This window comes from Chaetodon auriga, chromosome 23 (assembly GCF_051107435.1).
Source record: "Chaetodon auriga isolate fChaAug3 chromosome 23, fChaAug3.hap1, whole genome shotgun sequence".
NCBI classification, from domain to species: Eukaryota; Metazoa; Chordata; class Actinopteri; order Chaetodontiformes; family Chaetodontidae; genus Chaetodon; species Chaetodon auriga.
The window spans coordinates 4,977,088-5,004,631 of NC_135096.1; the positions used below are offsets into that span (position 1 = coordinate 4,977,088).

Sequence of the window (27,544 nt, forward strand, 5' to 3'; positions counted from 1 at the left end):
CGTCCTCCGTTCCCCACTCTCTGCAGTAGTGATGGGCACGCCAGTTCTTTTAGATGTACTGAATCACTAGAATCAGTTCACTAGAAAGATTCGTTCAAAAGATTCGTTCACTGAATCACCGAATCATTCAGTGCTTGGCAGGAGGAGCCTGCGACTCCTGAACTGATATACGGCTGAACGGTTCAAGTTTCAGTTCAGTTCACAGCTTCCAGGACCGGGAGACGAGAGTGTTGTGACTGTGTTGCTTTGACAAACACATTTGTAAATCTAAAACTATATATAACTATATTATAAATCATGATGTTTTAAGTGTCCTGTCCTATGGTATGCTATTTAACTGGTCGACTCGGCAAATTGGGCTCAGTGAGTGATCCGTTCACTGAACGTATACCCCACAGTACATTCAGTGAAGGATTCACACTGAATATGCACCGTTCCCTCGCAAATTGTCGCAATGAGATGATCAGACAGTCACGCGTTTTCTCAAACTGCGGGTTTTATACACTATTTGTTACATGCTGTGTCCTACTGTACTGTTGTTGTGGTGGCAAATTTAGCAGAGTTTAAAAAAAGGTTAGTTTTCTCCGAGGTACACTTGAACACAACACACCCCTGTCTCCCTCCGTCGCTCCTCATTACTGCCAGCATAACGTTTTAAGTTTATTTATCTGGAAACTAAATCTGTTAAAACAACGGGGAACAACGGTCGCCATGAAAGTGTATCCCTCAGAGGAAAATGATTCAGGAGAGTGTAGTTCACTGAGTGATTCATGCGTCGGTGACGCGGCGCAGTCGGTGCGCGCGGTCCCTCCCTCAAGTGATTCGGTTCAGTACGTTCACTTAAAAGATTTGTTCTTTTGAACGAATCGTTCGCGAACGAGACAACACTATGCTGCAGTTGGAGCTTAAAAAGGTAAGTGTGTCAGCGGACCTGCCAACTGTTGGTAAATGTGAACCGTTATGCGTAACGTTACTTTCACTGTGGAAACATTCGAGCCGAAGTCTAAGTGAAAAAAAGAAAGAAAAAAAAAGATTTGCATGTAGCCAACAAATCTTTTGCAGCAAGTTTTGCAGCCACTATCATGGCAGATGAGGAAGACGAAGACAGGGAGGGACAGGGCAGCAGACCTGCCAAAAAGAAGAGGGTCCATGTCCCCCAGAAGTTTTTGAGTAAATGTCAAGAACAGTGGCCATGCTTCCGACCCTCTGAAGTTCCTCATCATGCATTTTGTGTGCAATTATGATGTGGACATAAGCCACCAGGGAGCTGCAGGTAATATATAAATTAGCCCTGGTGATGAGTGCATATGTGCTGTAAGCCAATTTAATTATTACATTCTTGAAAACAAAAACACCTGTTGCAATATACAAAATAAATTATTACCATTTTAATTAAATACATATTAAAATATTTTTTAATTAATTTGAATTAAATAAGTAGTGAACACTGACATGATCAGTGCTTTGGTGACAAGAAAGGTGAGCATGGCTGCAAAAGGGACCATCTGTCACATGGAGGGTTTCAGTGATGCTCTATTAAAGAAGGCAAAGTCAGCAACCTATGAGGCAACACAGTCCAGAGCAAGTTCCACTGCAGGAAGGAGTGATGACTGATGCAAAAACTGTGTTTAAAAGGGCATCAGGGTCAAAGTCAACAAAATAAAAACATTGAAATAATACAGTTACCTTGTTTTGAAAGTGTTTCTGTGTTTCATCGAAAGGCTGTCATGATACAGTATCTGCATGGCTCAGAAGGACAGAGCATTTTTTGGTTTTCTGTCGATGGGTTTGGATATTCATGTTAAGAAATAGTTAAAGAATGTAATTACAGAGTGCAAAATGTCTATATTTTCTTTATTAAAGGTATTGTAATCAAAAATATAGCTTTTATTGTTTTTTTTTTATAACCGATTTCCAGCCAGTGAATGGGGAAATTACTGCGTGCAAAGCAATGGAGTTGCAAAAGTCTGCGAAAAAACGTCACATAACACAAGTGGTACTCAAAATATTTTGACAAGATTGGCAGGTCTGCATTAGACTGTAAAACCTGGATGTCCGGCCCTTCGCCATCAGATTGCTCTGAAACACTTCCTGTATCACTGTGTGAGGTATTAGAGGGCATTTCCTTTGTATTGACGTAATGCAGCTCCTTAATTGAAGATATTTCCAAAAATCTCTCTTAGGGAGTTTGTATTTAGCAATCATCTGTTCAAAGACATGTATGCAAGTATTTATTTCAAAATAATTTAGGACAAGCTGTTTTCTTTATGTGTGCAGGCCTTCAGACAATGACAGCCACGAGTCAAGTGGATCAGTAGCAGTCAGTCCAATCAGGACCTTTCAAAGGTGATATTGTACATGAGGTAATTCTGGTGGCCAATTCTGTTATCTGGATAATATCCCCTTTAAAGTGATACTACAGTGTCAGTCATCTTTTTCCTGTTGAAAAGCTTTGTCATGTTGGAGTGTGATCACAGAGAAATGCGGTAATCCAAAAACATGGTATGTTTGTGACACATTTTGCTCTTATCTTGCATTGAGGCCTCCCCTCACCCCTTCGGATTTCACCAGTGTAGGAGGTGTGGCAATTGCCGTACCGTGCCACACCCTGTTAACCCCCCTGAATAATAGTAGCAAACAGCGATGAAATCCCACAGACAGCATAACCACATCTGATTTAAGTTTTTATTCAAATGCTCAACGTTTAACAAGAAATAAATAAGTAAATAAAACACTCAGACAATATGTGAATATGTTGGTGTCTATTTTAATGTTCAATTTGTGTCTTTTGTTTTTAATTCCAGTTCTGAGGAAATCTTGAATTGGACCACTTGTCAAGTCAATGAAACAAACACATTTTCCATCTGTGTGTCGCGGACTGACCTCTTTAGCAGAGGCATGCAACAGTGACAACGGCAGAAGAAGACCACGCCCAAAAGCAGACTTCAGGTCACATTGTTTGGTGAAGCAGGCGTCGATACTGGTGCCCTTAGCAGAGAATTCCTCCCAGGTAAAAATGTTTGTCTGTATTTGATTTCACAAAGGAAAGGAATTCCCCACATACGGGGGCCTCTGGTGGTATAGTGGGCTCAAATGCTAATTAAATGAAAAAAAAAGAGACAGAAGAGACCTTTTGGATTTCCTGTGTCTGCTGTTTTGCAGAAATGCTGGTAGAGATGGAAAACAGACTCTTTGCTGGAGGTTCAGATGAGAAAGGGAAGATTCTTTCACTTTACTACACGGCTCTATTAAATGTTGTACTCTGGTTGTAATCAAACAGTTTATTTGCTGTGTTGTTTTGCTTTGGTTAGGAGTGCTGGGGAAGTCATGGCAGCTAGTCTGGCACAAGGTGGACCTTGCCCTAACTTCATGCTTCAGATATCTCTGCTCTGTGTCTGCCAGTGATGTAACAGATCTTGAACTGTCGCAGCTTATTGAGAGGGTAAATACAATTTGATCAAAGTCAGTAATTGTATTAACATCATTATGATATGGCGTGCACAGTTACTGTTTTGATTTTTTGCCTGCAGAGAACAATGATACAATGCAGCTTAATTTGACTTGACACCTGATCTGTTTTCAGATGACCAGCGCTGGTAGTGACATCATCAGTGACCTGGCACTGTACTACACTGGTTCAAATCTTACTTACAAGATAGAGACTACTTTGTGTCAATTGGTGAGCATGTGTCTGAACGACAAAAGATGATGTGTGGGGTGCCACAAGGGTCCATTCTCGGACCACTTCTTTTCAATATCTACATGTTGCCCCTAGCTCAGATTATGGAGCAACATAATATTTCTTAGCATACTTATGCAGATGATACACAACTTTATATTTCTGTGTCATCACATGACTACAGTCCCTTACTTTCACTGAGTGAGTGTATTCATCAAATCAATGAGTGGATGTGCCAGAATTTTCTTCAGCTTAATGCAGATAAGACAGAAGTGATTGTATTTGGCCCCAAAAATGAAAGGTCAAAGATCAGTGCTCACCTTAATTCCATGTCACTGACAACAACAGATAAAGCCAGAAATCTTGGTGTAATTATTGATTCTGACCTGAATTTTAACAGCCAGTTAAAGCTCATTACCAAATCAGCCTACTACCACCTGAAAAATATAAGCAGAATTAAGGGATGTCTGTCCAAAGAAGACATGGAAAAACTGGTTCATGCATTTATTTTCAGTAGGTTAGGCTATTGCAATGGAGTCTTTACTGGCCTAAACAAGAAATCAATTAGGCAACTACAGCTGATTCAAAATGCTGCTGCGTGAGTCCTTACAAACACCAGAAAAATGGACCATATTACACCAGTCCTCAGATCACTACATTGGCTTCCTGTGAGTCAAAGAATAGACTTCAAAATCTTACTGTTGATCTACAAAGCATTAAATGGTCTAGGTCATGAGGATAAATCATGAAGATAAATATACGGTATTTTAGAACACCAGTGATGTTAAGCAAATATACACAGAATAATTCTAGCTGCTGGAGGGAATGCGGGGAAGACAAAGCGGACCACACTCACATATTCTTTACATGTAAAAAAAATAGAAATGTATTGGTCAGAAGTCATACACATAAAAGAACAGATGTTTGGGAAATTGGGCCAATTTAATAAACACACTTTATGGTTGGGAATAGGTTTGAATGGCCTTCGAAAGGATGAAGAATATTTATTTTGGATTCTGAGAATGTTAGGTGTACGAACACCCTGAGACCAGAGGAAGGCAAACTCACTGTGAAGGCTACAGAGATAACACAGGGCACAGGCAGGTAGAAACAGAAAGGGTTTGTTAACCAAGGGTGTCCCCAAAACGGGAAAAACAAAAGGCGAGAGCACAAAAACCACTCTGCACAGTTCAACCAAGGGTGTCCACAAAAACGGGAAGAAAACAAAGCGAGAGCAAAAACACGCTCTGAAGAATCTGAGCTCCAACTCCTCTCACAACCGAGGCTGGGCTGAGGGCTATCCACAGGGCGAGATGCTCCTGAAAAAGAAAAGCAGAGCACAGGTCAGCGGACCGAAAAAGACACAGGGGATCAGAAGGCTGGCAGAGGAACGCAGAATACCACGGAGGTAAGCAGGCGATCTGACGAATACTGGAGAGAAGAGCCGGGGTTAAATGCAGCCGCTGATTGGGAGGTGATGAGGTGATGACTTGCAGGTGTGTGAGAGGAGGCGGGTAGGAGGAGCTGCCTAACAGGTGCACTCTCCCAGCACGGACCTGGACAGACAGGGGAAGACAGACATGACCACAAGGGGGCAAGGAAACAGGGAAAACACAGGGAAAAAAGGGGAAGACAGAGCCCTGCCTGACAGAGAATTACAGCACTCAAACAAATAACAAGAAACTGGAAAAAGTTGGAAGCCCCCAAAGTAAATAAATGGCTAGAGACTGTAGAGAATATTTATAGGATGGAGAGGGTAACTTATAGAATTAATAAGAAAGAAAAGTTGTTGGAAAAAAGATGGGCTCGTTTTAAATTAAAGTAACTAGATATATCCTCTGCATACAGTAGAGATGAAGCCTAAAAAATGGGTAATGTTATCAGCCACCAAAACCTCTGCTGGTCAAACTGAAGACTTGTTGGTGGTAATAAAGTTGTTTGAATGAAGTGGACGTCAGCTAACGAGGTCCACGTCCCTCAGATTGTCTCTGGTGTTGAGGGAAACCTGTGCTGCTCTCGCTGTGGTCACTTGTCTTGGATTTTGAAGGTTGCTGTCTCCTTCCTCATGTCTTAATACGTCAACAAACAGTTCAAGTGTTATCAGCCATCAGGAATTAGTTTGTGCTCACTTGAATCTTGGTTCAGCTCGATGTTGTTGAGTAAAATGAACCATGAAAACACAACATGAAGTGAAACAATCAAGATGATATCTGATATTTTAATGGTTATCCGTCTCCTTGATTTCTAATAATCTGTATCAGCCCTGAAAAAACTGTATCAGTAGACCTCTAGTCCTGATCTGAGAGACACAACAAACACTCACAGCAACATTCAGCTTTGATTGGAACAAGATCCAGAACTGAAATCAGCACACAGCTGAAGGTTCAAGTCAACAGTGTTTCCACAGTTTAATGATCACAGCTTCCATCTTTAAAGGACTGGAAGGGGAAGAAGTTCACAAAGTAAATGAGGAATCTTTTCAATCATTTTCAACAAAATTCATTGATCAATTTATTCCAATAACCTGAAAGACTGATGTGACTGAGATCCTGCACAGACTCAACTGATCTGTTCAGCAGTGTTTCTCTAACAGGAGGAGACTCTCCCTCCTACAGAGGACACAGAGACACTGAGGAACCAGACCTGGACCAGGACCAGAGTCCAAAGCCAGGATAAAGAGGTTCAGTGAATGTGGTGTTGAAGGTGTGGAGGTGGATCAGTGAGTCAGAGGAGACTCTGTAGAAGGACAGAGTGCCAGCAGGACAGTCCACATATACTCCTACTCTGTGAGAGACAGAGGAGGAGGAGGAGGAGGAGGAGGAGGAGGAGGAGATGGATGTTCTTCTCTTATTGTGACGGACAGAGTAACAACCATCAAAGCAGAACAGTCTCCAGGACCTATCATTCAATCCAAACACACACTCATCACTCTCTCCTTTCCTTCTGATTCTTCTGTAACTCACTGATACAGAAACTCTTCCTCTACACTCGACCTCCCAGTAACAGCGACCAGTCAGACCAGTTCCACACAGCAGCTGAGGACACCAGTCAAACCTGTCTGGATGATTAGGATATGACTGATCCTCCTCCACATACGTCATCGTCCTGTTGTTGTCAGACAGTTTGATCCTTCTGTTCACTGTGTTTGTGTCCAGTTTGAGTTCACAGGAATCTGATGGAGAGAAGAAGAAGAAAACAGCTGCAGTTATTGATCCATCATCTGTTGATTGATGGACAGTTTGATGATGACATCAGAGATGTGAATGAGTGATGTCACAGTTTGAAGATGGCTGAATGTGCTCTGCTTTGTTTTCATCAGTCAAATTAAAGACACACTTACACTTCCTCAGACCTGGTCTCAACCATCGGACTCCAGCAGGCTCCACCCTGAAAGGAGGAGAGGGGTCAGAGCAGCACGTCCTCTTTCAGCATGCAAACATGGACGTTACATCACTCTCATACACACAAACACAACATGTTGATCCGGCCTGCTTCTCCCTGCTGGCCCTAAACCTCTTCAGCTCTGCTCATACACTGACAGCGACGCTGATTCTCTCTCATCATTAAATCTGCCTTCATCAGCTCATTTCCTCATTTCAATCTGTTGCTGACTTCTATTCTAAGCTGCTTCACTCATTGATCGCTCTCTCGCTCTCCCACCTGTGATGATCAATAATCAGTCTGACTTTGTCTTCACTGAACAAACCAACAGAGCTTTAATCATTGATTATTGGACACGGTTCTCCTCGCCGTGTCCCATATGTGACCATGCTTCATGTGTTCATTAGAAGTATGAATCCTGTCAATAAATTCAATATCTGAGACAAGTCATCATGACTCTGCTGTGTGGAAATCTTTTCAAGTCAAACTTCCTGAAGTTCACCAGAACAAGAAGAGCCACTTGATGTCTGCACATGGAAATATTTACAAGCCATGTTTGCTGTGAAGACCATGTTCAGTCCAATTGTTCTCCACTGATGAAGGAACAGTCCAACATTTTGAGAAAAACACTTGAATGAAGCATCTCAAAAGTCCTGCTCTGTCCTGTGGTTGTCAGGTTCCAGCGGTTTGAACTAAATAGAACTGCTTTGGACTTATTGGAAGCTTGTTTTTATGTCTTTTGAGGACAAAAGGACATTTGTCAAACTGACAGACAGTTCTTTTTCCATGCAGAGATCTGTCCAAACTGCATCAATTATGACCAACAGGTCATTATCATGTTTGTTCCTGGAGATGTTCTCCTTGACACCTCCAACACAAATGTGTCCTTTTCATGTTCAACCAGTGTTTATGTTGTGATCAAAGGACAAAGGTTTGCTACATGTGTGATTGTTCATGTCTCACTCACATCCACCATCAACCAAAAAGGACAGACAACATGTTTCCAGCTCTTCCTCCTCTTTCACACTGACTGACTGTGGCTGCAGCAGCCTCTTCATACCTGAGAGTGTCCAGTCTGCAGTGAGGATCCTCCAGTCCAGCAGACAGCAGCTTCACTCCTGAGTCTCCTGGATGATTGTAGCTCAGATCCAGCTCTCTCAGATGGGAGGGCTTGGATCTCAGAGCTGAGGCCAGAGAAGCACAGCCTTCCTCTGTGATCAGACAGCCTGACAGCCTGCAAACACACAGAACAACACACATGGAAGATCATCTGAGGGTCCTGCTGTGTCTGTCAAATCATTGCTCTCAAAATGCAGAGATCTGATAGGCTGAGCAGCATCACGTGGGAAAATTTACAACACATAATAATTCTCAACAGTTTCTGTGTTTGAGATCAACGACTTCACACTTGACACTTCACTTCCTGAGGTCCTCAGTGACACCTTTGTGGTAATTAATCATGACTGAATCAGGAATAAAGTAACATCCACTCATCATATGTCACAAGTTCCATGATAAGAAAACCTAAATGAGGATTTCCATCTCACCGAGACTTAAATAATAAAAGGTACACTGAGAGAAAAAAAAAATCTGCCAATCAATGTGTGTATATGTCAAATGTGTGGACTTCTGAGGTTAAAGAATGACGTCAACGCTTTTACAAGAAACAGTATTTTGATCTGACCTGAGAGTTTCCAGTGCACAGTGTGGACTCTCCAGTCCAGCAGACAGCAGCTTCACTCCTGAATCCTGCAGGTTGTTGTTACTCAGGTCCAGCTCTCTCAGACTGGAGGACTGGGATCTGAGGACTGAGGACAGAACTTCACAGCTTTTCACTGAGAGGTTACAGCCACTCAGTCTGAAGAACAAGAAGAAAAAGAACATTTATTTTAAAATGTTGAGTCTCTTCTCAGCGTGTGTTCAAATCTTTGCTGTTCCATCATAAACATGTTGTAGATGTTCATTCGTTGTCTTCAAGTCTGTTGGAACACAGTCATGTGTCCTTCATGTTTAAACCTGCTGGATGTAGTTTAAAGTTTCAGACTCTCGAATGTGCAATTAGAAATAAACAGGAGGCTCTGAGAGTGACTGAGTCCTGAAACTAATATATGAAGTGAATGATTTAAAGGATCAGCAGTTTTCTGCCAGCATTCCTCTCTCGTCTTATGTGCAGCAACAGTCTTGATTTTCCTCTTTCATTTTTTACATTCTCCAAAGCTCTCCATTATAACAACCTGTTCCTCTGGACTGAAGGAGCTGGGACATGATTGGTCCTTTTTGTGGTGACAAAGAGTCAAATGATGAAGCAAACATCTCTTTTTATGGGAACGTGCACAGAGCCTGATGAAGGAAACCTGGGTTAACAAAGGAAGCTGTTAACCACCGTCGTGATGCCGTTATCTCTGCCTGGAGTTCATGTTTAGTTGAGGCAGCTCACACAGAGGAAGCCTGGCTTGGTCCAATTTGTCTTGTCAAATTACAGATTCGCAAAATATTTCTACAGCAACAAAACTTTATGACACATCTGCAAACTTGAATTTGAGGGATTTTTCTTCTTAATTCTCACATTCAGACACATGCACACATTTTTCTGACATGCACAGAAAAGATGATCTACAACTGCAGACTGGGAAATTATTTCTGATCATCATGTCACAAACTCAACATCATCAATCTGTCAGAGATCTGAAAATAAAGAAAAGAGACTGAAAGATTCAAATCCTGACATGAGAGAGACTGTTTAAACTAAATGAATCTCTAAATGTACAGAACTAACTTAAATCTGTCAACACAAACAGTAACTTGATCTGACCTGAGAGTTTCCAGTACACAGTGTGGACTTTCCAGTCCAGCAGACAGCAGCTTCACTCCTGAATCCTGCAGGTTGTTGTGACTCAGGTCCAGCTCTCTCAGACTGGAGGACTGGGATCTGAGGACTGAGGACAGAACTTCACAGCTTCTCTCTGAGAGGTTACAGACACTCAGTCTGAAGAGACACAGGAAGGAAACAAACAGTAAGTTATCTAACTTACTGTTTGCTTCCTTCCTGTTTATTGATGAAGAAACTTTACTATCTCTGTACTTACAGAGCTTTGTTGGAGGCTTTGACCACTGGCAGCAGCCTCAGAAGAGCCTCCTCTGAAGCAGAGAATTTTTTCAGGTCAAACACATCCAGATCTTTTTCTGATGACAGTAAGATGAAGACCAGAGCTGACCACTGAGCAGGAGACAGTTTATCTGTGGAGAGACTTCCTGAACTCAAGGACTGTTGGATCTGATCCACCAGAGAACGATCCTTCAGTTCATTCAGACAGTGGAACAGATTGATGCTTCGCTCTGCAGAAGGTGTCTCTTCAATCTTCTTCTTGATGTACTCGACTGTTACCTGACTGGTTTTTGAGCCACTTCCTGTCTGTGTCAGCAGGCCTCGTAGGAGAGTCTGATTGGTCTGCAGTGAAAGACCCAGGAGGAATCGGAGGAACAAGTCCAGGTGTCCATTTGGACTCTGTAAGGCCTTGTCCACTGCACTCTGGTGGAGGTGTGTCTCTGCAGAGTCATGGTAGGTTCTTTGTTCTTCTGACAGCAGATTGACTCCAGACTTGATGAAGGTCAGATGGACATGAAGAGCAGCCAGAAACTCCTGAACACTCAGATGGACGAAGCAGAACACCTTGTCCTGGTACAGTCCTCTCTCCTCTTTGAAGATCTGTGTGAACACTCCTGAGTACACTGAGGCTGCTCTGATATCGATGCCACACTCTGTCAGGTCTGATTCGTAGAAGATCAGGTTTCCTTTCTGCAGCTGCTCAAAAGCCAGTTTTCCTAGAGACTTAATCATCTTCCTGGTCTCTGGAGTCCACTGTGCATCTGACTCAGCTCCTCCATCATACTTCATGTTCTTCACTTTGGACTGAACCACCAGGAAGTGAATGTACATCTCAGTCAGGGTCTGGGGCAGATCTCCTTCCTCTCTGGTCTTCATCACATCCTCCAGAACTGTAGCAGTGATCCAGCAGAAGACTGGGATGTGGCACATGATGTGGAGGCTTCGTGATGTCTTGATGTGGGAGATGATTCTGTTGGCCTGCTCCTTGTCTCTGAACCTCTTCCTGAAGTACTCCTCCTTCTGTTCATCAGTGAACCCTCTGACCTCTGTCACCATGTCAACACACTCAGGAGGGATCTGATTGGCTGCTGCAGGTCGTGTGGTTATCCAGAGGCGAGCAGAGGGAAGCAGTTTCCTCCTGATGAGGTTTGTCAGCAGCACATCCACTGAGGTGGACTCTGTAACATCAGTCAGGATCTCATCGTTGTGGAAGTCCAGAGGAAGTCGACACTCATCCAGACCGTCAAGGATGAACAAAACCCTGAACTCTTCAAACCTGCAGATTCCTGCTTCTTTGGTTTCAGGAAAGAAGTGATGAACAAGTTCCACCAAGCTGAACTTTTTCTCTCTCAGCACATTCAGCTCTCTGAAAGTGAATGGAAACATGAACTGTATGTCCTGGTGGGCTTTGTCTTCAGTCCAGTCCAGAGTGAACTTCTGTGTTAAGACCGTCTTCCCAATGCCAGCCACTCCCTTTGTCATCACTGCTCTGATTGGTTCATCTCGTCCAGATGAGGGTTTAAAGATGTCTTCTTGTCTGATTGTGGTTTCTGGTCCGTGTGGTTTCCTGGATGCTGTTTCAATCTGTCTGACCTCATGTTCATCATTGACCTGTCCAGTCCCTCCCTCTGTGATGAAGAGCTCTGTGTAGATCTGATTCAGGAGGGTCCGCTTTCCTGCTTTAGCGATCCCCTCAAACACATACTGGAACTTCTCCTTCAGGTTAGATTTAAGTTGACGCTGACCAACACCAACAGGACTTACTGATTGAAGACACAACAAATAAATCAATAAGTGACTGACAAAGTTCAGATGAGAATTTAACGTCCTTGTCTGAACATATTTAGGTACATCTGTCGAGATATCAGTGAATGTTCCACTGATCCAGCAGCTAAACCTTTAGAGAAATCCTCTTACTGCTCTGCAGACGCTCAGCCAGCTCCTCCTCCTTCATTCTCCTCAGGAAGTGCTGTGTGATCTTCAGAAATGCCTCTCTGCTGCTCCTCCTCTGCTCTGCATCCTCACTGTCCAACACTTCCTCATCCTCCCCCTGACTCTCTAAGCATTCTGGGTCATCTGAACTCAGAACCGTCTTGATCTTCTTCAGCTCGTTCCTCACAAAAGAGACAATGGTCTCCTCCAGCAGCTGGAACAGAAGATGATATGAATGACGCAAAGTGAAATCATGGAAGCAAACATCAGATCCATGTTGGACAGACTGACGGTCCACTGGTCTAAAAAGTGCAGCGTGGATATTTTTGTCAGCAGAACAGATGTGAAAGCAGCTGTTGTACATGTACAGACCATAAATATGGAGTCCAGGTGGGTTTGATGCTGCTGGGCAGACTGACCACTGGGAACTTCTAAGCTCTCCTGGTGGACTCTGTGGAGGAATCATGAAGAATTAGCTCACATCATGTCCGTCCACACAGAGACAAACACCAGCTGAAGGTCCTTTGAGCTGAAGTGTTGATTCCAACATTAAATCAGATGGTTTCCACTGACATTAAAGTGTTGCTCGTACTGCTGATCCCACCGTGAATCAACAGTCCAGTCTGCATTTCTGTGCAGCTTTCACTTTACTGTGTTGGTTGACCAGCTTGTCTGGTTGAGTCCCTCCAGTTCTCATTGACCCCTATAATACTGTGGACAGCATCACACAGCTCACACGAGCTAACTGGATGCTACCTGTCCAGCACAAATTGGCAGTGAGTCACAATAAAGTGAGTGAAACATGAGAAAACCAAAGAGAGAACCAAAGAATACTGGATCAAAGCAAAGCTGAGGGTGATTTCACATCCAGCTGTGTTTCAAATGAAAGCTGTAACGTTCTTCTCAGGACTACATGAAGGAAACAGGTGCAGTTGTTGCTCATAGAAGTTGTTCTGGCTCTCAACAACTCCAGTCTGCGCCATGATGCCGCCGTCAGTGTCGTTCTTGACTTTGTGAATCCATCAGCAGCATCACTCACAAACAGACGGTGTGTTTTCTCAGACTCTCTGTGTTGCTTCATTCTGTGTTTCACAGCAGCTGATCTCAGTCCAGCTGTTATCACTGACATGTTTGTGTTTGTGTTGTCACATGACTGAAAACCACAACATGTTGATTTGATGGAGGAACTCAGTGGAATCAGGGTTAGCCTTCGTTAGCATCTGTTAGCCTCAATCAAGTCACTGTTTTATACTCATGCAGTCATCAGTCAGAAGGTGTGTGTGGAGAAAATGTTCAACTGGAGTCAAGAGTTGAAGAATGGTTATACTGGGCAGCTTCCACATGTGAGGATGCAAATCAGAATCAGAATCAGAATCAGAAAAGCTTTATTGCCAAGTACGCTTTTACACATACGAAGAATTTGCTGTGGTGAAATTGGTGCATGACACATCTACTAAAATAAGAGCACAAAATATAACAATTTAAATATATATACACAAGTCTGTTTTTTGTTGTTTGCTTTTTTCCAGAAACACAGTCTGTTTTTCAGAAAGAAGTCCAAGTTGAGCGTTAATGTAACGCATAGAGTTGTATTTGTATCAATGTCAATCAATCAATGTCAATCAATCAATCAATTGATTGTCAATGTCAATCAATCAATCAAATGTCAATCAATCAATCAAATGTCAATCAATCAAATGAATGAGAAGAAGAACGATGCTGAAAATAAACAAACAGGTTTAAAAAACTTCTCTGGATAAATAACACTTCAAACAAGAATCTGTGATATTTTAATGTTATTAACAGTTTACCTCTTTGCAGCAGACGGTCGATCTCCTTTAAAATCAAAGACGCGACCCATCGACTGCTCACTCTTCAAGGACACACAGCTGGGTCCAGGTCCAGGTCCAGGTCCAGGTCCAGGTCCAGGTTCATCAGAGGCTGGTCTCCCATCGATCCTGTCAGACACACAGGAAGACCACCAGGGATGGAAATTGAGTTTTTCTTCTTCAGACTCAGAAGCTGCTGGAGAAACTAGCAGCTATCAACAAGAAAAGGATCAACACACCAAAATTCAATCAAACATGATGCTGAATGATTTCAGTCTGTGGATCATTGCTTCATTTGTCCATCAAATCTTGGACCAAAGCAGGACTCAACGGACTGATTTCTGAGCAGATTTTACTGTGATTGACAGACAACAAACTAAACTGTGGAGTCCATCAGCACCGACTCTGTTGGTCTGTTTTCTAACGTTTGCATCACGAGACTCAGCACAAATATCCTGACTGTTATTTAGAGACGATGGTCGCTGAAGCATTTTAGTCCAACATTCAAAGAGGAAGTTTGATGGTCAAGAGACTTTGGAAGGTCCCCACTGGATTTGTGCTGAAGCCTAATATTATCCTCAGCTTTCAGTGTCCACATGTGGACATGTCAGTGCTGTTTAGGGACAGACTGGACAAATGTCCTTTAACACTAATCTAGCTCTAACCTTCATCATCATTCTAGGACAACATGAACATTAGAAGGACAACTGGTCAGACTGGATTTAATGAGGACAAACATCAGCAGTGGACAACATGAGGAGGACATATGGACATTTCAGGTCAAATTGTCCAACACGAGTTTAACACTGAGAACAACTTACTGTCTGTCAGAGACATGTTGCTGTTTAAAGTGTTTATACATTGACCGGTCACTCCTGAAGGACACACAGCTGGGTCCAGGTCCAAGTCCAGGTCCAGGTTCAGGTCCAGGTTCAGGTCCAGGTCCAGGTCCAGGTCTAGCAGAGTCTGTTGGGTCCTGCTGCTCTGGCCTTCAACACAACACACACAGAGCTTTGAGTGTGAATCATGATAGTGGAGAGATTTGAGTGCTCTGACATGGAGACGAGTCCTCAAACTCAAACTTTATTTATTTATATGGCACTTTTCATACTAAAAAGCAACACAAAGTGCCTCTCAGAGGCTAAAAACAACAAAGAAAAAAACCAGGCCTCCCGCCCCCGTAACTACATACAGAAACACACGCACAGACACGTACGCACGCGCGCACACACCTGCACACACACCCATACAGACAAGATAAGGGGTAAGCCACCTTTGGGGGCCATCCACACTGAGAGGGCCCCCGGCTCATGCCCGGGGGGCGCCACCCGAGACCACCCCGACCCAGGCAGACAGGAGACCCCACACCAAGGTGCAGAGGCCTCCAGCCATCCAGGCCAGAGCTGTCCCCTCAGCAGCGCCCCCATCAGTAGGCCAGGAGCAGTTCCCAGTGAGGGGGGCCCCCATGAGGAAATGCTTGACTTAAGAACCAAGGACCCCCATGCGGAAACACTGGAGCTAAAAACCAAGGGACTAAGACATAAACATAAAATGAAATAAAATGAGTAAATGAAATAAATAGCAATTAAACATGTTGTTAAAATATGGAACTAAAATAAGATACAAACAAAGATAAATATGCTAAGAAGCGTGATTACAGGAAGAAGATAAATCAAACAAATCAATTGAAAGCCTGATTAAAAAGGTGGGTCTTGAGCCTCTTTTCAAAAACATCAACAGTCTCTGCGGCACTGAGGCTCTCCGGCAGGCTGTTCCACAATCGGGGTCCATAATAACTAAAAGCCGCCTCCCCGTGTGTTTTAGTTCTTACTTTTGGTATGGTTGAGAGGCCAGTACCGGAGGACCTCAGGGTCCGCGAGGGTTGGTAGGGTAAAAGTAGGTCAGATAAATAAGAAGGAGCAAGACCATTAAGACATTTAAAAACTAATAAAAGAACCTTAAAATCTATCCTGAAACACACGGGGAGCCAATGCAGCGATTTTAAAACTGGTGTAATGTGCTTCCGCCCTCTGGTCCTCGTCAGCACTTGTGCGGCTGAATTCTGTAGCAATTGAAGGTTGGAGATACTCTTTTTGGGAAGACCAGAGAGCAGGGCATTTCAGTAATCTAAGCGACAGGAGATAAAAGCATGCATCAGCACCTCCGTGCTCGCCTGAGAGAGAAACGGGCGGACTCTGGCTATATTCTTGAGATGGTAAAAACCTATCTTTGTTATGTTTTTGATGTGTGGAATAAAAGTAAGCTCAGAGTCAAAAATCATGCCCAGATATTTTACAGAATGTGTTGGTTTAATATCTTGTAGTTTTGGTAAAAGTTTGTCTCTCTGGCCTTCAGGACCAATAACTAAGACCTCTGTTTTGTCCTGGTTGAGCTGAAGGAAATTTTCTGCCATCCATGACTTGATGTCTAAAATGCAGTAAAGAAGGGCATCAATTGGCCCTGTGTCATCAGGAGACACGGCAATGTACAGTTGCGTATCGTCAGCATAATTATGTAAGCTGATGCCGTGCCTCCTGATGACGTCCCCGAGGGGTAGCATGTACAGATTAAAAAGAGTTGGACCTAAAATTGACCACTGGGGAACCCCACACTTGATCTCATGGGCTCCTGAGGAACATGCATCCCAACTTACAAAGAAGTGTCGGTCAGTGAGGTATGAGACGAACCAGTTAAAAGCAGTACCTGAGAGGCCGACCAGGTGCCTCAGCCTGTCTAATAAAATGCAATGGTCTACTGTATCGAAGGCGGCGGTTAGATCCAGCAGTACCAAGACTGTGAGCTTGTGGTTATCCAAGTTGGACCTGATATCGTTTAAAATCTTTAAAAGGGCTGTCTCGGTACTGTGGTTCATCCTAAAACCAGACTGATGCCTTTCTAATAAGTTATTTTTGTTTAAAAAGTCATTTACTTGGTTAAAAAGTAGTTTTTCTAAAATTTTACTTAAAAAAGGTAAGTTGGATACAGGTCGGTAGTTATTAAGATTATTAAATTAAAAAAATTAAATTAAATTAAATTATTAAGTCCTGGACAGTGAGAGATCCTGGTCTCACCTCTGAGCTTCGGTCTGGCCGTCATCGTCCCCACACAGACTGGTTTTAGAGGGACGGACTCGCTCCTCTCTGTCCTCACACCGATTCATGCTGCTGAACTCACGTCAGCTCACACACACTTTGATCTGGAGAGGAAACACAAATCATTCATGTGCACATCAGCTGAAATCATCCTTTCATGGTTTCTCCTGTCCAAATATCAGCTGCTCCTCTGATTGGCTGTTATCTCGTCTTTCTTATCAGTGTCAGCTGAATGCAGTCAGACAGCAGTGTGAGGCCGAGCTGCTGTACTTCTATCAGTCCACTAGATGGCGCCATGAAGCTGCAGTGAAGTGAACACACACTTGATGCCTGGACGACCGTTGACATCCACTGACACACACTGACTGAATCTGACAGGAAGCTTCAGTTTGTGGAATATTCAGTAAATTCAACATGACTGAAAGTTTCTTTACGCCTGAATGATCCTCGATCATCGATAAGTGAAGGAGAAAGTCAAATATTTACACAGGAGAAATATAGAATAGCAGAAATATTCAAGGAAAGTACAAGTACTTCCAGACTGTACTTAATAACAGTACTTGAGTAAACTAGTTATTTTCCACCACTGAGAGATCTTTTCAAAATAAAAGCCTGTCTCAATCAAGCCCTCTCAGGTCATATGAAAAGAGGAGTCTTTGATTTGATTCTTGATCACATTGAAGCACAAACTGAGAAAAAGCAGCGACACTCGTTGCTGTTGGAGGAGAGTTCAGAGCTCTGACAGCTCATTTAGTGACACAGTTACAGCTCAGCTCCTCACAGCCCTCTGAATGCTCCTTCCTGCTGTCTCCACATCAACTATTGAGGATCAACTCGCTCTGCTTCTGCTCTTATTCCAGCGTTTACACTCACAAACATCCACACAACATGGCAGATGTTTTTAACAGAGCTGCTTTCACCTCCTTCGTCCAGAGTTCACAGTTCAACTCAGAGTTTGGAGAAATGATGGACGGAGCTGCAGATCGATGGCGTTTGTGCTGAAGCTAAGCTAACAACAGCTTGAGTAAAAAACACCTGAAACGAGTTACTTTACCTTCAGCTGGAGCTTCAGAGGAGAAAACAAACTGCGACACACCGAAGGCAGAAAGTGAAAGTAAACTTTAAACAGTCGTCCAACTGGAGAAACCAGTTTACACCAACAAAAGTAATCAAACTGGGCAACCAGCCCAAACTTGCAGGTCTGTTTGAACCGGCTTCCTTGGTTTGGGACACTTCAGCTACAAAGACAGCTGGTCTGGCTGCTTCTGCTGATGATCGCAATCAGACGACATGACAGAGTCGGTCGGTGGGTTATTTCAGCTGTGTAGCAGCAAAAGGAACGGAGCTGCAGACATCAGATGGAGTCAATGGACTTGATATGAACCAAAGATGAACAAAGCAATGAACAGCTGGAAAAGACCCTCTCCTCTTAAGAGACTTGGCTAAAATGCTGCTTTACTGTGACTCTACAAGTGATTGAAGTTTACAGGTTTATGAGATTTGGGGTCTCATCAAAAACACTTGTGGCCGTCAGGTTGGACTTTTGTCCAGTGTTGTCAGGAAGGAAGCATGTTAGCGCCATCGTGTCTTCCACTGGAATTCATTTCTGTGTTAATGACTCAGGATGATGAGACATCTTTGCTCTTTCTTGTCTGTTACCTCTGAAAGAACATTTCTGCACCCCGAGTGATAAAAAGCACCTTTATATCCAGGTACAACAATGCACCTGCTGCAAAGGTGCTGAACTGTTAGCCAATGAGCTACAGCTGGAGCCACACGCCATGTTGTGCCTTAATGAGGCACAAGTGTTCCCTTACAATCAGAGACAAAATGGATTGAAAGAACAATGAAACTGAATCCTTTTTTACATGTGAACCAATCAGTTTTCAGTGGATTTCAATGAGAACGTCGCTCTGCTGGGAAAACGTCACAAAAAGCAAAAGGTGGAAGGAGCCATTCGCTAATCGATGAGCGCAACAAAACTCCACCTCACAGTGTACACGCAACAAAACTGAGCGGAAAGTACACCAACGAGACGCAAACTCCTGATTCACATGCAGGGTTAGAGTCCATGTTTCAGCACTGACGCTGGAGGCATCGGGCTTTGAGACGTTCATCAGTCACTTCTGAAGGCCAAACACACATGTGGAGCACCAATTTACAGATTAAAAGAGGAGGCTTCAAATTCTGAGCATAACATGCAGAAAATTAACAGGATATTAAATCTGCATCAAACACATTCAGGAAATTCAAATGTGGGATGCATTTTGACTCCTTCCAGGAATTCCATGAAAATAAAAGCATGAATTGAGAAATGAGAGCTTGAAATGGTTAGGGTTAGGTTAATGTGAGTACTTAGTTTAGTCTTAATCATAAAAAGTGAGAAGTCATATGAACTTAATCTGTATGTGATGACCCACTGAAGACATCATTTCATCATAGATTAGGGTAATCAACCATACGTCGAACAGGACATTCATTTTTCAGTTTAGCCATATTTTTTCTGGATAAATCCAACAAATTTACCTTGAAAGTTCCCTGTAAACAGAGAGGTGGACTTCACGGGTGCACTTACCATCTATTTTTCAAACTACGCTCATTAAAAGAAGAAGCAAAGAAAACACTAACACAGCTGACCAAGTCTACAAAATCCAAGCTTTAAATCAAGCATGTCTGCAGGAGACGGTTCATTCCTGAATCCAAGCAATCGTTCAGTGTTGGTGTTTTTACGTGAGGTTGACCGTCAGTACTGCAGGACAGTCCGGATGCCTCCACTCCCACAGTGATGGTCAATCTGTCCTCTGAAGACAGACGTCAGGAGGTTCAGTCTGTCCCTGAAGTCCATTCCTGCATTGCATAAAAAGAACAACACTGAAAGTCGCAGCAGCTCGTTCAGACTCAAAACTCCTTCACAGACTGAATGACCACAACTGGAAATGTTTATTTTACAGCGGCAGCAATTTCATGACACGGCCGAGACGTCTTTATGTGTCTTCATTTTGTCGATTTTCACATGAAAGTCAACAGACACCAACATGGATTTCTGTTGTCAAAAGACAGAAAACACTCAGATTGCGACAGATAACGACAGCGACATGTTTTTACGCCACCAACAGCTGGACGTAGTAAAAACACATCAACATTACTCCAGTATCCAGAGAGAAATCTCGTCCATCGTCCTTGTGAGTGTCCTGGACTCTCAGATCACTGCATCATACAGATGGTCCCAACATTGAGACAGCACCTGAAGAGGACGAAACCATCCAGGCCCACAGGAAGGTGATGGACTCCAGAAGCAACTGACATGCTCCAGGATGCATGGAGTGTCATGACTGGGAGTCTCTGAGAATCCCTCAGGACAACAACAACAACAACAACATATATCAACATATACAAAACAGCAGGTCTGTGCTTCAACACCTTCTACACCAGGTGTGAGAGGTCCCTGACCACAAACTCTGATGGCCCACTGTCCCCCCACTGAGGTTCTGCATGATGCCAGAGCCAGACAGCAGGCCAGGAGGACAGTGGCAGTGGTTTGACTCTAAAGTTCTGGCCATCTCTGCCATATCGGACCTTTTTTGATACTTGAATCATTTACATTCATGCTGCAGCAAGTCCGTCTTTATTTCTGATGGTTCACACTGGATTCATTTCAGGAACTGAAGAGAAAATCAATCAGCGTCTTCAAAAACTCTGGTTGTGCTCATTTCTGCCTGCGACTGAGCTTTAAACACAGTTTTCTTCAAACCAATGAAAACATGGTGTGAAGCTGTGAGAATATTTGAAGCTGTTCCAGTAAAAGACCAGCAGAGACGGACTCCTGTTTCAATAAAGCTTCATGAACAGAAAGAAGACAATCATCAACATCCAGCAGCAACTCTTCAAAGTCAACCATCACAATGAAAATCTACACAAACCATCAGCAGCACAGACTGCTGCAGCCACCAGAGGGCAGCATCACACTGAGCTTCTCAGGCTCACCTGGTCAGTGACCAGGTCACCACGCAGGAGTTCTGGGTCCTGAAGTTCAAATCAAAGACCGTCAGAGGAATGTGGCTCCTCACAGGCCGGCTGATCGTTCCTCTTTCTACACAAGCAAGAAAAGCTAAAGAGCAGCTTCCTGCCACAGAAACATGGAGGAGACAAAGGAAGGAACTGAGCTGAAACTGTAAAGATCAGGCCCTTTAAGGTCATCTCATGTGTTTTCATCCCATGATCTTTAACCTACATGAATGTCTTTCATGGCCTAGAGTCGTAAGGATAACATGACTGGTGAGAGCCACTTCTCCACTTCTCATAACAAAAAGGCAGGTGTCACTCTGGTTGTTGACAGTCTTGTCTCCTCTTCTCTGTTTGTGATGTCTATTGCATTTAGATACGCGCTTCACACAACACACACTCATACAGGTTGTTTATCACATGTCCAGAACAAGATATGGTATGCCCAGGCCTTGGGAACTGACCAATTATATTCTGTAACGTATATCTGATTATTGTACAGGGTTTGGTCAAACCCAACATGATAAATGTGAATTTTTGTCTGACAACTATGCTCATTCTGGCGGAGATCCTGCGGGAGCTCTGTCAGTCTGAGACCAGCGCTGTATTACTTTATATGTGACCTCAATAAATACTTTGACTGTGAACTGAAGATTGCTTCGGACCGTTCTTGGGCTTCCAACAAAGAACCGGGCGAACAGACTGAGGATCTGAAAGAGTCGCAGGGATGCACTTGTTGTCCGCCAGCTGCGTGTGTGTCCTCCTCATCGCCGCGCTCCTCCTCCAAGTGAGCGGTTTGGAGACTGTTACAGGCCTGAATGGAGAAACGCTCGAGATCCCGTGAAACATTGGAGCCATAAAAGCAGAAGACAGGGAGAAAATAATAATGTGGGTCCCGTAAGCGTACTGACTATTACACCAGACCACTTATCCGCTTTGACAGCCATTGCTCTTTATTGTTCACCCATTTGTTGTTGTGTTGTTGTTTACCGTCATGTTTTAAATAAACATTTTTTCTACACTGCACTCCTTGAAGTCTTGTTAACATAAGACTGACAAAGAAAGGGTTACAAAAAAGTGAAAAACACAAAGGCACTGTCTTTTCTTCAACTCATTTATTTGAGAAACAAAAGGTTTAAACATTGAAAAAGCTACTGCAGGAAAAGGGCAGACATAAAATACTGCATGTGAAACATTCCTTAATGATATATGGATAACTGTAATCACCAGACATGAGGATGAACAAATCATTTAAACAGCTACAAGAACAAACCAACAAATAAACAAATGAAGGAGTGAAAGAATAAATAAATAAGTAAATGCTTAAGACGGAGAGAAAAGGGGGCAGGTGCCACAGAATACATTTCATTCTAGCAGAGGCACGTCCAAACTATTCCCAAAAAGGGCCGTGTGGCTGCAGGTTTTTTCCTCCGACCAATCAAGAGCACGCAGTCTAACCAATCAGCTGTCTGAAGACTGGGATCAGCTGATGAAATGAGTCAAGTCTGCTGCTCGGCTCCAAAGAAAACCTTCGGCCACTCGGCCCTTTGTGGAATAGAACAAAAAAAAACAAAAAAAAAACCACTTTACTTCTGCTAACAATAGTCGTTGGGTTCCATTGATTGCATTTCCTTTTGATTTGAGGTCAAAATCAATCAAAATCAAAATCTTTTTAATGGTTTGTAAGTGTAGGACTAATGGTCGTTGTTACTTCCTAAGGTGGGTGCAATGGCTTGTTTTGTCCACTAGATGGAGACAAGTGACTACGGACACAACAGTTTATCTGTGTTGAAGTCTTGGACCCACTGCTAAAGAACAATGAGATACTCCTTTAACACCGAGAGCTTTGACCTTTGTCCCTGTCTGTCTGTCTGTCTGTCTGTCTGTCTGTCTGTCTGTCTGTCCATGTCAGTATGATCCATTAGTCCTGTGCTTTTTTCATTGCAGCATATTTGAATAGAGCAGCCTATGAAACACTAATGCTGGACAGAGCAGAGTAGGTGTTGGATACATTCTATATGTAACCGGCAGGTTAGGTCTGCCCCACCACCGCTGTATTCTAACAGTAACGTCCCCGCTTCTTTCGGTCACGCACCTGCAGCGAGGCTCCTAATCAGCACCATTAGCGGGACATGAATGCGTGTAGCCATACTCGTGAAGCGTTTCCACATTTTAGGTGGCACGGTGGCGCAGCAGGTAGTGTGCGTGCCTCACAGCCTCTGGTTCGATCACCGGGTCGGGCAGGGCCTTTCTGTGTGAAGTTTGCATGTTCTTCCCGTGCATGCGTGGGTTCTCTCCAGGCACTCCGGCTTCCTCCCACAGACCAAAAACATGCTCATTAGGTTCATTGGTGACTCTAAAATGTCCATAGGTGTGAGTGTGAGTGTGAATGGTTGTCTGTCTATATGTCTGTCTATGTTGCCCTGCAATCGGCTGGCGACCGGTTCAGGGTGTACCCTGCATCTCGCCCATTGCCAGCTGGGATAGGCTCCAGCCCCCCGCAACCCCGAAAGGGATACGCGGGTATAGAAAATGACTGACTGAATGAATGAATGAATGAATGAATGAATGAAATGCGTGTAGCGGCGCGCCAGCCGATATCTCTCTCTCTCTCTCTCTTTCCTGCTGCTGCTGCTGCTGCTTCCATGTGGTGCTGTTACGCTTCGTAAAAGACAACGATGACGCTGTCTGTGTTTAGTACGGCCGGTCAACTTGAGCGTTGATCTGGGGCCCGTTGCACAAATAAACAGGGCCGTGCAGAGACCTTTGGAAGGGCAGGTGCTCAAAGTTAAAAAGGGGCACATTGAGCACAGATTTGAAACACGGTACAGAAGTATACCTTGCAATATAAACCGTTGAATTTTAGCGACCCTTATTCATAAAGAAGGGAACACAGAATCACAACATACCATATCATTGAAATATGGACGTCATGTGACCGACCAATCTTTATTATTATTATTTCTTTTTATTAATATTATTATTTTATTATATTTTCGGAAACACAACCTGACTTTTATACGCTCATAGCCGTAAAAAAAAAAAAAAACACTCTGACAAAAGGGCACTTTGGGTGCCAAGGGGCAAAGGGGCAGGTGCTCAAGCACCCTCCGCCCCCCCCTCTGCACGTGCCTGCAGCTGAGCACAGGGAACAGGAGTCACGGAGGCAGACAGGAGGCAAGGCAACAATGGGCAAAAGGTACTTAGAATATCTGAAGAGTCCTGATGGCAGCAGGTGGGTCTTGATTGAGGGATTGGTGTCAGGTGTGCTCAGAAGAGGAGGAGGCCGGACCAGATCTGGCGGCCACGCCCTGCAGTAAAACAAATCCTCTCGTGTCTTCATGTTTAAATTTGTTCTCTGACTCCTGCTCTGACACCATAGCTGTGTCCCAATTCAGCGGCTGCATCCTTCGGAGGACCCAGCCTACGCGGTCTCCAGAGGCTGGGTCCTTCGGAGGATCCTCCGTCGGCCGCATCAACTATTGGTAAGTGGAACGGTCTAGCCTTCGGAGCATTTCGTGATTGCGTCACGACGTCATAACTTCTTCCCTCCTAACCCCGGAAAAACACACGTACGACACACGAGATGCGCCCGTACAGCTCCTATCGCTTGTAAGAGGAGCAACATGTAGCCTATTATACAACTTACAAGTTCACCTGATGTGAATATCTTCACAGTTACAATAGGATATTAGTTGACATGCGAGCTTGGAATATTTGTAAGTGAAGGGTTTTAATAAGGCTAACAGTTAACTGAGCTCCTCATATCAACAGGTTGCCATTATTAAAAAAAACAAAAAAAACAATCGGTGCACAAAGCAGCTTGGGATATGGGAGGCCGTGAAGGATAGTAGCGATGCCTCCTCCGAATACAGGGAAAAGGAGGATGCATTTGTCGGCTGCATTTGGGGATCCTTCAAATTTGGACGAATTGGGACAGCCTTCGCGCAGCGTTATGATGTACTTGGCCTTCTAATCCATCCTCCGAAGGATGCAGCCCCTGAATTGGGACACAGCTCATTTCTGCCCTCATAGTCCTCCCAGACTTCTTCTTCTTCTTCTTCTTCTTCTTCTTCTTCTTCTTCTTCTTCTTCTTCTTCTTCTTGTGTTTTGGTGACCTTAGAATGATTCTTGATATCTAGAGAGGCAGCAGGTCCTCCATCTTGCACCACCATGTTTCTAGAGGAGCCCTGAACAGACAAACCACACACAGACTCCAGAGAGAGACTTTATCACCGCAGGGAGGGTGAGGCGAGGTGGATTCAGTTGGCTGCAATCAGCAACCTCACCACTAGGTGCCACTGAATCCTCCTCACTGGACCTTTCATTGGTGATGATGTGTTGCCTTCTGGTGTTGAAAAGATAAACTGCATGATGTCAGTTTCACTGACACAGATGACATGAAGTATTTTTCAATGATAAAAAGGCTGAAACATGTTATTAGAAGTGTCTGAGTGACTGTTAAAGTGATTCACAGAGACACCATCATCAACACACATATGAATACGGACCCTCATACTGATGTGGACAATATCATCAATCCTCATCTCTCTGCTGTCATCAATACCGATCAGAACATATTGATCCTAATAATCAGTGTGAATCCTGGTCCACACAGCATCAGTCAACTGTTAGTTCCTCAAGTCAATCTGATGTCTAATGTCTGTCTTTAACATCCAAAACCCAACTGAGGGGCAGAGAATCAGGATGAATGATTGATGAATAAAGATCTGCAGGATCTGGACTCTCCTGGAGACTCTTCCATGGCTTCCACAGACCTTCAGAACACCAAGTCAACCTGCAACCATCTCCACCATCCAACACTCAATAAATAAAGTCAGCACATTGTGCATTTAACCAGCCTTGATGGAAGACATAATAAGAGAAATTATCTTTAATTTTGTTGTGTATGAATGATGCAGCAATGAAGTGAAGATGATGAAGAAGTTCTCTGCTGATACCGTCTTGTTCATAAATGAAGAGGTTTATTAAAACAAGTACAGCATCTCAGACAGCATGCTGTGTCTGGGTGGTTTCAGCCAATAGAATCAACACACACATACAGCATCTCAGACATGAATTATATAGGGGAGTTGTGTTCATACAACTAACACAGAAGGGTTGAAGAAGACCTAATATGGTTATGGCCTCTCAACGTTTATGTTAAAGGTTTACAATTACATATACGAGTGGAAAGATTCCTCAAGCCCAGGAGATAAGAGTTTCCTGCAGAAGAGCAGATACTACATATTTCCCCCCTTCGAGACTTGACAAGTCTCGAAAGCAAATAATTCATGCATGTCTACAATCGTGTCAAAAGAACAGTTCCTCCGTTGTGCACTTACTGTAGCTTAACCACAGCAATACAACAAATTTATGGAGTGTGAGAGCAAAAAACCTGTCAGGCAGCCATCTATCTTGAAACATCCCTCACACAATTTAGAGAGGAAAAATCTCTCACGGCCCCTCTGCCCCAGGTGACCACATATAGTACTCCAGGCCAATTAAAAAGAAAGAGGAACTAAAACATGTGTTTAAAACATACGTTAAGCAAACACATATAGAAACCTCAGAAAAATAAAATCAAACAATGTCCAAATTCAGGCTAGTCAACCCATCGGACCTTCCAATGGACCTGTCCCTGCCTAGCCCCACTATCCCTAGGCATCGAAAAAAGAAAAAAAAAACATCTGAGATCCCTATGTATTTGCTCACGAACAAAAACATCATTCTCCAAAGAAAACATCATCCATCAATATTACAGGTTACAATAAGAGGAAACAAACTTCAATATTAGAAAAATGTAGACAAAAACATAGATATGAATCACACTGGAGCTCCTCCACAACGTCAACTCCCCATGTAGTTTCAATGGTACTTTGAGCCCAAACATGGTTCCACAGTGTCCTTGTTCAGCCGTCAGTTGATTGTTTATTGTCCTTAGGGTCCTTGAATAACCAACCACCCTCACAGTAGTCTTCCCCCAATGACGTCCTATAAGGCAGAAAGAAAACACCAAACAGTATCTTTGCAAAAACAACAAATGCAAATTAAAACATGTAATGTAAATTATTCCCAAGACCTAATGTGGTTATGGCAGCGCGTATACTGCAAGGTAAGAGAGGGCCTAATACGGTCATGGCCTCTCAACGTTTATGTTAAAGGTTTACATTATATACAGGTGGAAAGATCCCTCAAGCCCAGGAGATAAGAGTTTCCTGCAGAAGAGCAGATACTACAATTTCATATCGTTTCCATTATTTTGTGGTTCATTTTTGGTGATGATGAAGCCTCCTCAGTCTAGTTTTTCAACCTGTTTTTCTGTCGTTTTTCCTCTTTTTCCATCGAATACGAAGAAGCTGCAGGACAGAAAAACTCCATTAAAATCAAACTGATTTTTCACAATAAATTCTGCGTCTCTGGTTCATGTTGATCAAGTTTATTTTTTTTTTCGACTGACTTTCGGTCTGACTGCACGCGAGTGGATGTCACTGTGAGTGAGGCTCCTCACAAACCTCCAAAT

The 27,544-nt window shown here is 43.4% G+C and overlaps 1 protein-coding gene across 1 annotated transcript in view; it reads right to left on the bottom strand.

Annotated features, from left to right (window-relative positions):
* Window positions 1–5,956: 5,956 nt before the first annotated feature.
* The window catches only part of LOC143316324 (uncharacterized), a 34,798-nt gene continuing 13,210 nt past the window's right edge, over window positions 5,957–27,544 (bottom strand). Inside the window, 6 exon segments of the mRNA XM_076724213.1 lie at window positions 5,957–5,978; window positions 6,281–6,851; window positions 7,020–7,066; window positions 8,121–8,294; window positions 8,745–8,918; window positions 9,873–10,046. Coding sequence (XP_076580328.1) covers window positions 5,957–5,978; window positions 6,281–6,851; window positions 7,020–7,066; window positions 8,121–8,294; window positions 8,745–8,918; window positions 9,873–10,046 — 1,162 coding nt within the window.